This window comes from Chelonoidis abingdonii, chromosome 1 (genome assembly GCF_003597395.2).
Source record: "Chelonoidis abingdonii isolate Lonesome George chromosome 1, CheloAbing_2.0, whole genome shotgun sequence".
Taxonomy (NCBI): domain Eukaryota; kingdom Metazoa; phylum Chordata; order Testudines; family Testudinidae; genus Chelonoidis; species Chelonoidis abingdonii.
In genome coordinates, this window is record NC_133769.1 from 7,051,711 (window position 1) to 7,066,245 (window position 14,535).

General features: G+C 46.1%; 1 protein-coding gene across 2 annotated transcripts in view; it reads right to left on the reverse strand.

Moving 5' to 3' along the window:
* The window catches only part of PRKCQ (protein kinase C theta), a 99,013-nt gene that overhangs the window by 5,575 nt on the left and 78,903 nt on the right, over nucleotides 1-14,535 (reverse strand). For both annotated transcript variants that reach the window (XM_032773572.2, XM_032773573.2), the window contains 2 exons: nucleotides 10,035-10,173; nucleotides 2,918-3,106 (listed from right to left, as the gene is read on the reverse strand). In XM_032773572.2, coding sequence (XP_032629463.1) covers nucleotides 2,918-3,106; nucleotides 10,035-10,173 — 328 coding nt within the window. The remainder of the gene's footprint in view (nucleotides 1-2,917; nucleotides 3,107-10,034; nucleotides 10,174-14,535) is intronic.

Sequence of the window (14,535 nt, forward strand, 5' to 3'; positions counted from 1 at the left end):
CAACAGGGTAGGTGTCACCCACGGTACCTCTTTATTCAGTGAAAACGTGAATCTTGCAGGCAAAGGGGTGCTGATTCCTAGCCTCACATGCCAAGCGGGAAGCTGAATCACCTTGTCCTGTTCTCATTATTTCAGTTTGATATTTGAGACCAGTTTTTCAATGTCAGCCATTAAGCTATGTGCCCTCAAAACATGCTGGTGCACAAGTAAATGGTGAATTGTGTGTACAAAATAGGTGCTTAGATGCACAATTACTGCACCTGTTTGCCTGCCCAAATGCCTGTACGATTACCTGTGTGAGGATGAATATTTTGTAGATAAATCTGAGGGATCAGTGTTGGAAAAATTAGGCCTTGAAGGCTGGAATACTCCCCACCTTCATTTTTACCAAGCATTCCAGTCATCTGGTCTTGCGTTTTGTGGGGCTCTCTGAACCAGAAAGGTTGCTATGATGTGGGAAAGCTACTTAAAAGTCACTCCTTGCATCTGTGTGGTGTCTTCCCTTCTGTCGGCACTTTTACCATAACACCTTGGCCTAGGGACACGGTAACAACGGGGGCTATGCCCTCCCTCTTATTACCAGCCGTAAGGATGAGCAATGGGGGAAAGGGGTGGGGCCTCAGGGGAAGGAGCGGCATGGGGGCAAAGGCTCAGGGGGAAGGGGCGATGCAGGGGGTGGGGCCGTGGTTCGGGCCCCCAGGGCCCCCTACCATTAGGAAGCTTCCACCACCCCACCATGGCCACAGGTTCCTTTGTTTATCAAGATCAACTGAAAAGATAGAAAACTCTTCTAGCCCTAGAAGAAGACAGTTGTCTATGACACAGATTTTCAACAGAGCTGAGCTCTCCTGCAGGCCCCTAAACGAAATGGCATGTAGAGTGGGTCAGGAATGTTTTGACAAAATGCGTTTTCACTAGAAAATGCCAACTGGACAAAAACAAGACTTTCTGTAGGTGGGCAGTGTTGTGGTAGACGTGCTGGACCCAAGGTATTAGAGAGATAAGGACATATCAGGTTTAATTAAACTTTCATGGGGAAAGGTTGCTTAGGTCCAGGATGGAATTTCTGGATAGAGAGATAGAGAGAAAGACTGTCACCTCCCAACATCCAAAAAGATCAGTGACTACAGAATCTGTTGAGATATGGGTAACCTAAGTTCAAGACCCATCTCTCCCTGACTCAAACCTGGGTCCCTCCACCTTGGCTACAGCGCATGGGTCTCTGAACAGGACAGTTTCTTTTTAAATCTTGGAAACTTTTGCAGGACAGGAACACCATTTCCTGCCCAGCGCTAGTGGCCACATTTTCCAAAGCGCTCAGCACCCAACAGCTCCCATTGTTCTCGACACAAGAAGCTGGCTGCTGAGCTCTTTTGGCAACCCGGCCCCCCAGTTGTAGGTGCTGAGGTCTTTTGAAAATCTGGCCTTTTATCTGGGGCAGGACCACGACTTTTATGTGCATGCTCCTTAGCAAGCAACCACACAGCCGCTGCTCAACAACTAATAAGCAATAAGGTCTTGGGCCAAAGGTAGCCACCGAAGAATCAAGTGGAAGGAAATCCCAGCTACTCGTATTTGAAAAGAATGGAGTCTTCGGTTGTGCACCAGCAAATCATAACCTGGCCGCAGTGTTGAAATAGACCAAAGGAGATTGATTGCACAGCTATAATTCAGCTATGCAGAGTCCTCTCTGCTAAATTAAGTGCTTATGCTAATGGAGCTAAATATTACAACATATATAACTATATAAATTCAGTGCTAATGGGAAGTGGCCAACAACCAGGTTAATTGTCTCTTTCTCAGCAAGGGAGTTTAGTGTTTAGCAATAAGGATGATCTTTATTTCTGATTCTACATTAAATAAAGCTAACAGAAGCTCAGTCTGCTTGTGCAGACCGACGGCATCGTATGCACCAAAGAGACACCTAGCCAGGCCTCCATAATCTCTGTCTCACACGTTGTGCATTGTTTGAGCAAGCATGTTTGTACTTCATTATTGTTTATTACTCTTATTATGGTGGTTTCTAGAAGCCCGAGTCCTGCTGTCCTAGGTTCTGTACATACATAGAACAGAGGATCCTCTTTCTCCGTTGTTATTATTATTGATGGAGCATTTATTGACACATAAATAACAGGGTCCTTCCCCCGAGTCCAAACCAGAAAGATTAATTTGAGACATGAGAGAACAAGGTGGGGGATGAAGACGATGTGGAGATCAATGTAGGCCTTAAGATTCAGGGGGCCTGGGATCAGGCCCATTGTGCTCTGAGATCCTCGGACAAAACACTGTATATAATTGTGTGTCCAGGGTTTGGTCCCCCCACTATAGAAAGGATGGGGACAATTTGGTGAGAGTCCAGTAGAAGGCAATGAAAATGATTAGGGGTCTGGGGCACATGACTTATGAGGAGAGACTGAGGGAACTGGCCTTTTTTTGTCTGCAGAAGAGAAGAGTGAGGGAGGATTTGATAGCAGCCTTCAGCTACCTGAAGGAGGGTTCCAAAGAGGATGGTGGCAGATGACAACAAGAAGCAATAGTCTCAGGTTGCAGTGGGGGAGATTTAGGTTGGCTATTAGGAAACACTCTTTCACTAGGAGGGTGGTGAAGCACTGGAAAGGGTTACCTAGGGAGGTAGTGGAATCTCCATCCTTAGAGGTTTTTAAGGTCAGGCTTGACAAAGCCCTGGCTGGGATGATTTAGTTGGTGTTGGTCCTGCTTTGAGCAGGCGGTTGGACTAAATGACCTCCTGAGGTCTCTTCCAAGCCTAATATTCTATGATTCTATGCGATTATTTCTCACCATAGTACTAAGCCCATTTCTCTGCACACCAGTGAGAAGATGCAAAAATCAAAGAGAGATGTTAGCATTTGTCAAAAAGTATTTGACCTGTAAAAGTGGAAGTGCTGTGTCTTCTTACCTTCACTAGGATGTCTTTTGCATCCTTACTGAGCCAGCGAGGGTAGAATGGATTATCCATGCGGATGGACTGGAAAAGCTCCTCTTCATCTTGGCCATGGAAAGGAGACTGGCCAATCAGCATCTCATACAGGAGGACACCAAAGGACCACCAGTCAACTGCAGTGTTGTATTTCTGTCCCAACAAAATCTATGTCAGAGGGAAATTGGCAGAGAGTGAGAAAGGCAGACACAAAATATTTGACATTAATAGCCTGTCCTCTCGATGGTGTCCATTAGTGGCAGACTTGGATCCCTCTACAGCTACTTTGTGCTGCTGAGGCAGAGCGAAACAGGCATGATGCTATTTTAAACAGCAATTGGACGATTTTCCTCAGCAACCTCCAGATGGCATAGACTTACTGGAGAAATCTTCCTCACAGTTGCCAGTGTGGGGTCAGGGCAGCTCTAAATCACAGCAACCCTAGGCTTCCTGAACCCTCCCTTTGGGCCATACCCTGCTGGGTATAAGTCAGGGACTTTCCTGAGGCTTCTATAACTGATCCTTGGCCATTAATGGAATCAGGGACAGAAAGGCGATGTAAAGACCCTTTTGACCCATGCCTTTTCCACAAGTTGCACCTAGAGCTGGGATGCAGCCGAGGATTTGGAGAAAGCAATTAACTGGCATCATCATGGTCATCATCAAGTGAAAGGGGAACCAGCCTGTGGGTCAGAAGGCCGGGGTTTGTCAACAAGCTACTGTGTGACCTTGGGCAAATCACTTAATCTATCTGTGCCTCAGTTTCCTTAGTTATAAAAACCAGGGATAATAACAATATGTACCCACCTTTGAAATCTATGCCTGAAAAGCTGTAAATAGCAAGTATAATTTTACTACGCAGTTTGCTTTCCTGCAACAGTAGAAGACTAGTGCAATTTGCTGCAGGAAAAATAGACACATGGCTAGCAGTTAAAGGTGTGCTAAAGTTACATTATAAACTCTGCTGGTTTTCTGCTTACAAACACGGAGCTAAATCGTTGAGTTGCAACATGAGAAGTAGTGCCAGACCTAGATTCTTTTGCAAAATTCATCAGAAAAAGAAAAATCAACTCAGACTTGTGAGTTCCATCGTTTAAAGAAAAACCCAGTTTGTGAGGTGCATTGTGGGGCTTATTTAATTAATCAGAGCTGCATTTTAAAGAACTGAATTTGGAACTGACTAGTAGTCTATACCAGTGTTCCTCAGAGTGTGGTCTGTGAATCACTTTCTGGTAGCCCACAGAGAGCAGGTCATATGATGTTAGCCCCACCTAGTTACTAACCTCTTCTACAGGCATCCATGGTCTTCATTATAAAGAAAAGCCCTGAGGGCTGGGGAAGCAGCTAAAGATAAGAAGGAAGGAGCCAGCCTAGCTGCATGTAATGTAATTGCTGTAATTCCCACAGGGATGTTGTGCAATTGTGAATAGGCTCTTTACTGGGAGGGGTGGCAGTATGCTAATCACACATTGTTTGTGGGGGAGAGGTAACCAATAGATTATGGACCTACTTCTCTGTTACATCCAGTTAATAGTGGGTGAAGCAAAATGTATGTGCATGTTGGCTAGTAGGGAACTTGTTATTCTGCTCCGATAGCCTGAGTCTTTCCCCTTGCATTGGATCAGTTTAGAGCAGTCATGGGGCTGCTCTAAAATGCACCAGTGTGTTATTCCTTAAGGACCATATGTCAGCTGACTTTGTGTCCTGCCAGTTCTCTTGCCCATCCTGACACCTCCTTCCCCCAGCACTAGGGTCTGCAGGGAAGGAGTAACAGGAAGCAACTCTGCAGGCTCTATGCTGGGTGGAGATTCCCCCATGCTAGGAAATATCTACGTAAAGGTGGTGCAATAGGTCAGAGAAACTAGTCTGGCCTAGTTGTTAGGATGTGGTTCACCAGGTGAACAAGTTTAAACCTGTGGTCTTCAGCGTGGTCCCATAGCATCTGACATTTTGAGAAATTAAAATCAAAATCGCCAGAATAAAGTTTAAAAATAAAATAATGTGCTCAAGTGTCCACAATCATCAAGTCATTTTTACAGAGTTTTGTTAGGTTTCTTTTTTAATTACAGGTTTCAGAGTAGCCGTGTTAGTCTGTATCCGCAAAAAGAATAGGAGTACTTGTGGCACCTTAGAAAGCTTATGCTACAATAAATTTTGTTAGTCTTTAAGGTGCCACAAGTACTCCTGTTCTTTTTTCTAATTACGTTAACATGCAACTGGCCAGAAAGTTGCCTATCCATGCACTAGCCGTACTTCAGCCCTACACCAATGCATAAAGACTCTGTTAGCTGAACCTTAATTTAACAAGGGTTTCATTTCACTCCACAGTTTATAGCTGTACTGGATAGAGTTTTGATCCACAGAAGAGAATGCCTCTGATAGCTTGTTTGCAACGATGACTTGGAAATTTCTTGGTTCACAAATCCCTGTTCAAACAGGGTCCAATTTCCACAGCAGGAGGTGCAAAAATCATCCCGTAATAGTCGAGTGTGGTGTCTTGTAAGGTTTGCTGTAAGCAGCTACATGGGATCTTTAATGTGTTCACTAGACCCCAGTTGTAATTTTACAAGCTATCCTCTGTTGTGGTGGAATCACCCTAAATCAGGGATTCTCAAACTGGGGGTTGGGACCCCTCAGGGGATCGCGAGGTTATTACATGGGGGGATGCAAGCTGTCAGCCTCCACCCAGGGCTGGTGCAAGGATGTTTTGCGCCCTAGGCGAAACTTCCACCTTGCGCCCTCTCCCCCCGTGCCCCCATCCTGAGGCACCCCCCCTGCGGCAGCTCCCCCCTTCTGCCCTGAGGCATCCCCCTTCCGGAAGCTCCCCACCCTCCGCTCTGAGGCACCCCTGCCCCCACCCCAGCTCACCCCTGCTCTGTGCACGAACACCCCAAGCATGCTGTGGCCGCTTCACTTCTCCCACTTCCCAGGCTTGCGGCGCCTATGCTGATTGGCGGCACAAGCCTGGGAGGCAGGAGAAGTGAAGTGGTCACGGCGTACTCAGGGAGGAGGCGGGGCAGGGGTGAACTAGGGGGGAGTTCCCCAGCGTGCTCCCCCTCCACACACTTGCTGCAGGCGGCCCTCCCTGTGCTCCCCTGCCCCAGCTCCCTCCACCTAAATGCCGGCGGCGACCGGGGCGGCTGAAGATCCGGCTGCTGCGGTCGCTGCTGAGGAAAATGGTGCCCCCCCAAATACCAGCAACCTAGGCGACCGCCTAGGTCGCCTAAATGTTTGCACCGGTCCTGCCTCCAGCCCAAACCCCGCTTGGCCTCCAGCATTTATAATGGTGTTAAATATATAAAAAAGTGTTTTTAATTTATAAGGGGGGCTGCACTCAGAAGCTTGCTGTGTGAAAGGGGTCACCAGTACAACAGTTTGAGATGCACTGCTCTAAGTTACCCAGGAAAGGAATGGGACAGCACAGAGGGAATGTCAATCAGCTATTAATAGTGGATAAACTAAGCTTCATGTCACTGGCAATCACATGGCTATATTGAAGGCAATGAGTTTACAACGATGTAACTGAGAGCAGAATTTGGCCCGGCAAACCTACTGTGATATGATTGGTCCAGTTCTGCTCTCATTTACATCTGGAGTAACTCCCCTGTAGCCAGAATCTGGGTGATTGAATGGAGCCCAAAAATGACCCTTTTCTCGGGACAAGCCAGAGCAAGAAGAATATAACCCCATGCCCAGTTGTGAGTGAGCAAGGCCTAGTTAGAATGCCCTTGAGTGTGTGAGCCATTTGGCAGGTGGCAAAAGACACAGGTGTGGGCTTGTTGGCATTCACTGTTTGACTTGTAAGGGCTCTATTCTGTAGACTTTACGAAGGTAAATCTCACACTGAGGTCAGTGAGATAGGGCAACATGACAGCATTCCAATGCCAGAAGCGGGATAGAGACATGATAAATCAATGGGCATTTTACCAGTCAGATTGCTGGGTTGAGCCTCAAATGCAACTGTACATGCAGTCTGCAGTGGCCATCCCGGAGCTGCCCCCTGCAAGGAACTCTGGGAGAGTCAGCCAGAATTCTTCCCGGGTGCTCTGAGGAAACGACATCACTTTTCAGAGGGGTCCCTCTAGGGCCCTGGCCTAGCCCTCACCTCTCCCCTTTCATCCCTTTTTCAGACAGTTACTGCCCGCTGTAACTTGCCCATATTAAGGGGCTCAAGAAATGGAGGGGAAGTTCACTGCAGCTCCTCCCCTATGCTCTTCAGCACAGGAGCTGATTACAATCTGACCCCATATGCTAGAGTTGTTGTAGCTATAAATGGCTAACTGTGGAGATGATTAACACCACAGAACACAATTATTCTTATAAGTGCAGACACAGCCGCTGATGGCTGAAGCAGTGTGGTCTGGGGAACAGGGCACTGGTGTGGGAGTCAGGATACCTGGGTGCTATTCCTGGCTCTGCTACTGACCTGCTATGTGACCTTGGGCATGTCACTTTACCTTTGTGTCTGTTTCTCTTCCCACCCTCCATCGGCCTTTTCTACTTAGCTTGTAAGCTCTTTATAACTAGGTAAGTGCAGCACACAGCATAATGTGGCCCCAGTCTCAGTTAGAAACTCCAGGCACCACTGCAATACAAACAATTATAACTGGAATAGGCAGCAGTGCTGAAATGCTGGAAAAAGTCTGTTACTTGGCTGTAAAGATGATTAATCAGCTCCACCAGTTCTTTCAGTTTTTCTGTGCACTGGCTGAAGTTCTAAAATAAATGATGGTGCCGTGATAAAAGCTCCTGGCCTCTCCAGCTTGCATTAAGTGAAATCGCAGATAATGGATTATCTCTTGGAGACCGTGGCTCTGGTTTAGGATCAGAAAAAGATTCCTTTAAAAGAATGCTGAAGCTGAATAAAAGCCACCGGGGACTTGATTGTGATCTCACGCCCACTGATGTCAAGCTGGCGTTGTTCCAATGACTTCAACAGAATGGCTCCTGAATTTCACGGCTACCGCTGGGATCAGAATCAGGTCCCCAGAGTGCAGTAAAAGACTGATGAAATACAGCGTGGGGGAAAACAAAGTCTTTAAAATCCATCTGGCAAGCACCGATATCCATCATGAAAACACTATACTCGGGGAACGGGATCTTGAAAGGCAAAGAAATGGATTTCAGAGCGATGCCAGGCATGATGCATTGAGGGCTCTTGGGTTCTCTTCCTTCCTGAGAAACATTTGGCTTGCTGCTAAATTAGTCGAAGTCTCTCCCCAGTAAGATCTGTGTCTGCTTTCAGCTGGAGTCTGCACCCAGATAGATCAACCACAAGGCCAGGCATGCTGGAACAGGGTGAAGGCAGGAGGAAGAGGCATTGTAGGGGTAGGGCCTTGGGAGAAGAGGTGGAAGAAGGACAGGGCCTCAGGGGAAGGGGCAGAGTGAGGGTGGGGCCTCAGAGGAAGGAGTGGAGCGTGGCCTCAGGGGGAAGAGGCAGAGTGGGGTGGGGCCTCAGGGGAAAAGGCGGAGAAGGGGGCAGGGTCATGGTTTGGGTACTGGTGCTCCCCCGCCACTTCTAGAGAGCTTCCAGCACTCCTGTACCAGGCTACATCAGTCAGGGCACACAAAGACCGGATTCTGGTCTCTATGCACAGCTCATTAGCTGATGCATCCTGGTGAAAGAGAAGAGGACAAGGAGGAGAGCAGGAACGGAGGGGACTTTTAAGCCACCTTTGTGTCTCCCTTTATCCCAGCCTGATACACTTTAGAGCAGCCTCGGGGTAAGTAATGTTAAACTTTCCCCAGTCCCATCTAGGAACCAAAGGCAACTGAAAACAGTGAAAGCACAGTGACCACTCCTCTGATATCCCCTTACTGCCCATGTCATGCACCGTACATAGGACAAGGTGGCTACTTATACTCGGGTATTTCCCAGGGGCTGTTTCTGCCCCCTTGATGGGACTATAAGAGAGAACTGGGCCTACTGACTTCAGATTGTCACTGGTATAAGTGAGAATCCCTATATATTTGTATGAAAAAACAGTTGTGATTCACATAAGCTTGTACTGTGCCTTATTTAGGGCCCAGTCACGTTAACACTACTACTCAGCAAAGACCCTGATTCAGGAAGCACTAAAGCATGTGTTAGTCCACCCCTATTTCGGAAAGCCCTTTCAATCCATGCTTGACTTTAAGCATGGGCTTAAATCCCATTGAAATTAGGAAGTATTCAATCAACTATTCAGGATATTCTATTGAGTTTTGCGACGGGTCACTTTAATCACATGGCATTTCTGTCGCCTGATTGAATGACCTGCCTTTATAAACAGCTACTGCCTGAAATGAATTTCCTTTAACCACAGATCAGATCTCATTTCTTGATTCAGCCACCCATGGAGTCAGCGCCTTTGTTCACAGAGAGCAATAAAGGGACAACAAGCCAAACTGAAATCCAGTTTCTAACTAGGGGAACCATTCGCAAGAACCTTATATACCAGGCCAATCTGTGACTCAGGAGCCACTTGCAGCTCTTCGGAAGTTAATATGAGACTCCTTGTATAGTAGGTGACCAGATGTCCCTATTTTATAGGGACAGTCCTGATTTTTGAGTCTTTTTCTTATATAGGCTCCTATTACCCCCCATCCCCTGTTCACATTTTTCACATTTGCTGTCTGGTCACCCTATACAGGCATCGACTCCAGGGCTGGAGCTACAGGTACCAACTTTCCAATGTGCCGGGGGTGCTCACTGCTCAACCCCTGGCTCTGCCACAGGCCCTACCCCACTCCAACCCTTCCCGTGCTCTCCCCTGACCCTACCATGCCCTCACTCCTCCTCCCCAGAGCCTCCTGCACGCTACAAAACAGCTGATTGGGAGGTGCAGGGAGGGAGGGAGAGGCACTGACTGGCAGGGCTGCTGGTGGGTGGGAGGCCCTGGGAGCGGGGTGTGGAGAGCTGATGGGGGGCTTCTTTTTATATACTTTTCACGCAGCCCTGCAAGTGATTAATCATTGTCTGTTTCCTCAAAGAAAATGATGCAACCCCTGGGCTAAATTATGCTTTCAGTAACAACCATGCAATCTCATTGACATTGATGGGCTTCATGCAGGTCGGACTGAGAACAGATTTGACTTAAGTTCAGGTCATATCTACCTCGGGAGCAATGTAATCAGGGGTTCCACAGAAAGTGCTTGTCTTTGCATCTTCAAACATGTTCTCCTTACACATCCCGAAGTCAGCAATTTTGATATGCCCGTCCTTGTCTAACAGAACGTTATCCAGCTTCAAATCTCTGCAAGAGAAGAGCAAAGTAAACATCTCCTATGGAAATGTTATCCAGCGGCGTCAGCGCATACGTAATAGTACACAACGTGTTCTTGCAATGGGACAGTGGCAAGATTTGGTGATTTGAGAACTCAAGAGGGAGGTCAAGGTCTCCATCCTGACCCCAGCAATCTCTACAGCCAGCTCGGTGCGTTCACCCTATCTACTCTACTCTCATTTCCTCACCTGTCATATGGGCTTATAAATAGTTACTGTACCTCCCATGCCTTGGAAGGGGGTTGTGTGAAGATTAACGGGGAGCAGCATGGAGTTGTCCAGCCTGCTCAGCAGCTCCAAGAATGGAATTGCCTGTGTAGGAGGGGCAAGAACACAGCCTCACCCTGCCCTCTTTGGGCTGCGTTGACCCCCAGGGCACACAAGGAAGATGCACACCTTGCACTCAGGGAAGCACATGGGCTGTAGTTTTTACCTGGCTGCTGAGCCAGGCTACAAAAAGGAGGAGGGTTTTTTTCACACGTTCTTTCTCATTTGGCAGCCCTGCAACATCCATGTTAAATAGCAGTATAAGCAGCTCTGTTCCCGGGGACAGGGGAGGACATTAGGAATTCATGGAGGCTGAGACAAAGGCCAAAATATACTTCCACACAGGTCCTGTCCCCAAATCAAATTCCGGTGCTAGCCTCAAGGGGTATGTCTACACTGCATTTAGAGATGCATGTGTGCTGCAGCACATGGAGATACCTCAGAGATAGCTTTGATCTAGCTAGCCCAAAAAACAATTGCAGGGAAGCTGCAGCCGGGCTGGCTTTGCAATGGCTGGGAGTACCCCAGAACATAAGTAAAACATCCATCATATTTTCCCTCCCAGGGCTCCACTAGCTGAAGCTGAAGTATTTACATAAGTCCTTCACACACTACTGCAAAGCTCTCCTCTGAGGTTGCAGACTCTGCAGGCTGCTGCAGGGAGCCGAGAGCTTGGAGAGAAATAAAAAGCAAACCAGCCAATGAATCACACACATCAACACAGAACAAAGAGGTGCCCACACAGGAACGACGCCTGAAAGGAGAAATGGGGTGATGGCTTCTTCTGGGTTAAGTATCAGAGGGGTAGCCGTGTTAGTCTGGATCTGTAAAAGCAGTAAAGGGTCCTGTGGTACCTTATAGACTAACAGAAGTTTTGGAGCATGCTCGGGGGTCGCGTAAACTCCATGAACTGCTCCAAAACTTCTGTTAGTCTATAAGGTGCCACAGGACTCTGCTGCTTTTTCTGGGTTAGTCTCCAGAGCTGACCTAAACTTCAAGTTACGGCTGATAAAATAGTGATTAAGTCACAGGGACCAATTTTCAACGTGGTTTTCTAAAGAGCACATTCTTCTGTATTCACATGCGCCAGCAGGCCCTTAAGCATGTGACTTAGCCACTTAGCCTTGAATGGTCCCTTGAAATATGTGCTTACTTATGCAATCTATTCCACCCTGAATATTGAGCTGTGACATTCCGAGTACATTTCCCAGACCTGAAGAAGAGCTCTGGAGAAGCATGAAAGTTTGTCTCTCCCACCAAAAAAGCTGGTCCAATAAAAGATGTTACCTCACCCATCTTGTCTCTGTAATATCATCGGACCAACATGGCTACAACAACACTGCGTATAGAAGTGACTTATAATTTTGGGCACCCCACTTGAGGCACCTTGAAAGGGCCTGACTTCCAGTGGGTGGCTACCCAGAGCCTTCTGAAAATCAGAACCTGTTTCAAATTGAGCAGCCCAAAAATAAAGGCAACCAAAATTGCTTAGGCTATGGAAAGGGATAGCTCAGTGATTTGAGCATTGGCCTGCTAAACCCAGGGTTGTGCATTCAATCCTTGAGGGGACCATCTAGGGATCTGGGGCAAAAATCTGTTAGGGACAGTACTTGGTGTGAAGGCAGGGGACTGGACTTGATGACCTTTCAAGGTCCCTTCCAGTTCTATAAGATAGATATATCTCCACACACTACAGACCTTGCAGCTGTGCCACTGTAAGGTCTCTCACGTAGCTGCTCAATGCTGAGGGGAGAAAGCTCTTCCATCACCATAATTAAACCACCCCCCAGTAAGTGGTGGTAGCTATATCAGTGGGAGAACTTCTCCTGCTGACAGAGCACGTGTGCACACTACCACTTATGCTGGCAACATTTATGTCATCAGGGATGAGTTTTTTCACACCCCCAAGTGACATCAATTTTGCCATCATGAGTGTTAGGGTAGACATGGCCTTAGTTGCTTCTGAAAATTGAGAGCACTCTATCTGAGTAGTCAACCATGAGCGGCGTTGGACTCCTATTAAAGACTGGGGTTTATTGAAGGAAAGAAAAGGGAGTTAGGCATTCAAATCCCATTCAGCTGAGGCACCATTGAAAATCCCAGACAAAGTACCAATCTTTAAAAATAAGGACCATAATATCAAGAGAAGAAAACATTGTCACAGGATTATAGTCTCCTGCCGCCAGGATAGAAGGCGAGACATTGATCAAGAAGAAATACAGAGGCAACAGTTGTGTTCACTCTCCAAGTGGCAGATATTCATGTTGTCATCATTCCCAACTTCACTGACTTTATTTCTGTTATACAAAAGAGATTAATCCCATTCTGTGATGTTTTGTCTGACAGATGGAAACAAAGAACAGTATTAATTGCTCCCATCTCCATTACTGATCAGCCACAGTTTTATAGGCTCAAGGGACAAACGTTGAACATACTTCAGCCAATTAAAACTCGGGCTGTTTATTAAAATGTAGAGGGGAGATGTAGTCGGATCCGGGAAAATGCCTGTAGAGGAGAATGGGAGCATATGCTACCTGAACTACAACTCACATGAGTCATCAGGGCAGCATTTCCAAATCAAAATATTTTGTATTGCAGCCAAAATGTTTTGCTTTTTGGCCAACATTTTTTTGGTATTGAAATTTCTCCCAAAAATTACTGATATTCTGTAAACTCACATCCTCCTCCCTCATGTTTTTCATCCAGCTCTACTAAGAAGTTTCAGTAAAATTCTCAAAAGCACCAAAGGGGTGGAATAAAATAAAAATAAGACATATTCAGATGCCGGATAGCGTCTTCTTAGCTTAATGTCAGTGATATTGCTCTCGTATTGAGGTAATCACCGTCATTGGTTAATAGAGATTATATAAACGGCTCCCGTAAGAATACTAATAACGAATAAGAAGAATTATGTGAGTCAAATCTTTTGTTTTAATGGGCAGGTTGTTTGTAAACAAGTCATTCAGTTGTAATTTCTGTTACCGTGTTTACACTTCATGACTAACCTTTAAATAAACTGATTTTGCTTTCAGTAAACATTGTTGCGTCTGAGAATTTTCTAATTTTCTTTCAATGATCTGCTTGCGTCCTCATTTTGTAAGGTAATAATTTAACAACTAATTTTTACCAGAGCACTGGAAGGTCAATTGTCCTATAAAGAACTAGTTCAGTCTAGTTCCCACGCGTTCAGTCAGTACTCTGAATGCCAGCGATTGTCGTCATAGGGAACATGAGCCACAAGACTGATTTTAATAGCCCTTTCCACCCCTTATTGTTCCCATGCCCTTTTATTTAGGAATTAAATGTAATCCCTGTTTGTTATATACACACAAAACTGGCAGCCTGATTCCCCATACCTTGTCTAGTCATTTACACCTGTGCTAAGAGAAGGCAAATCAGACTGCTAGGATTTGACCTCCATTTGGCAGAGGGGTATTTGACTACACAAGGTGCAAAGGAGGGAATCAACCCTGGATATTTACTAGAGCTGGGCAAAAAAACTTTCATCATAACCCTCCTCCATCAGAAAACACTGTTTACACAAAACCGACTTTTTTGTATGTTAAATTATGTCAATTTTGATTCAATTTTATTTAGAAAAAATGGGGGAAAACATTTAGAAAATGTTGAATCCTCTCCTCTCAATAGTTTCTGGAGGAAAAGATTTGGTTTTTCATTTGGAAACGTGACTTTATAAAAATAAATAAATGCAAAGGGTCAAAAGTAAAACAAAGTGTTTCAAATTCGCTGAAACAAAATGAAACCATGAAAAATGTAAAAGTTTGGCTTTTGGTCCCAATTTTGAACAATTTTCCCCCCAAAAGCTCACAATTTTTCACAGGATAGAAAATTTGTTTTCCAACCAGCTCAAGTATTTACTGATTGCTGGCAAGGTTAGTTTACATTAATGAAACCCTGGCGTTGGGTCTGATCCTCATTTATCCTGAGGCCACTTTAGGCTTCTCTAGAGTATGTCTACAGAACCGAGGTTAAAGCGCTGCCATGGCAGTGCTTTAATGTGGTTGTGTAGTCACGGCTCCAGCGCTGAGCGAGAGCTCTCCCAGCG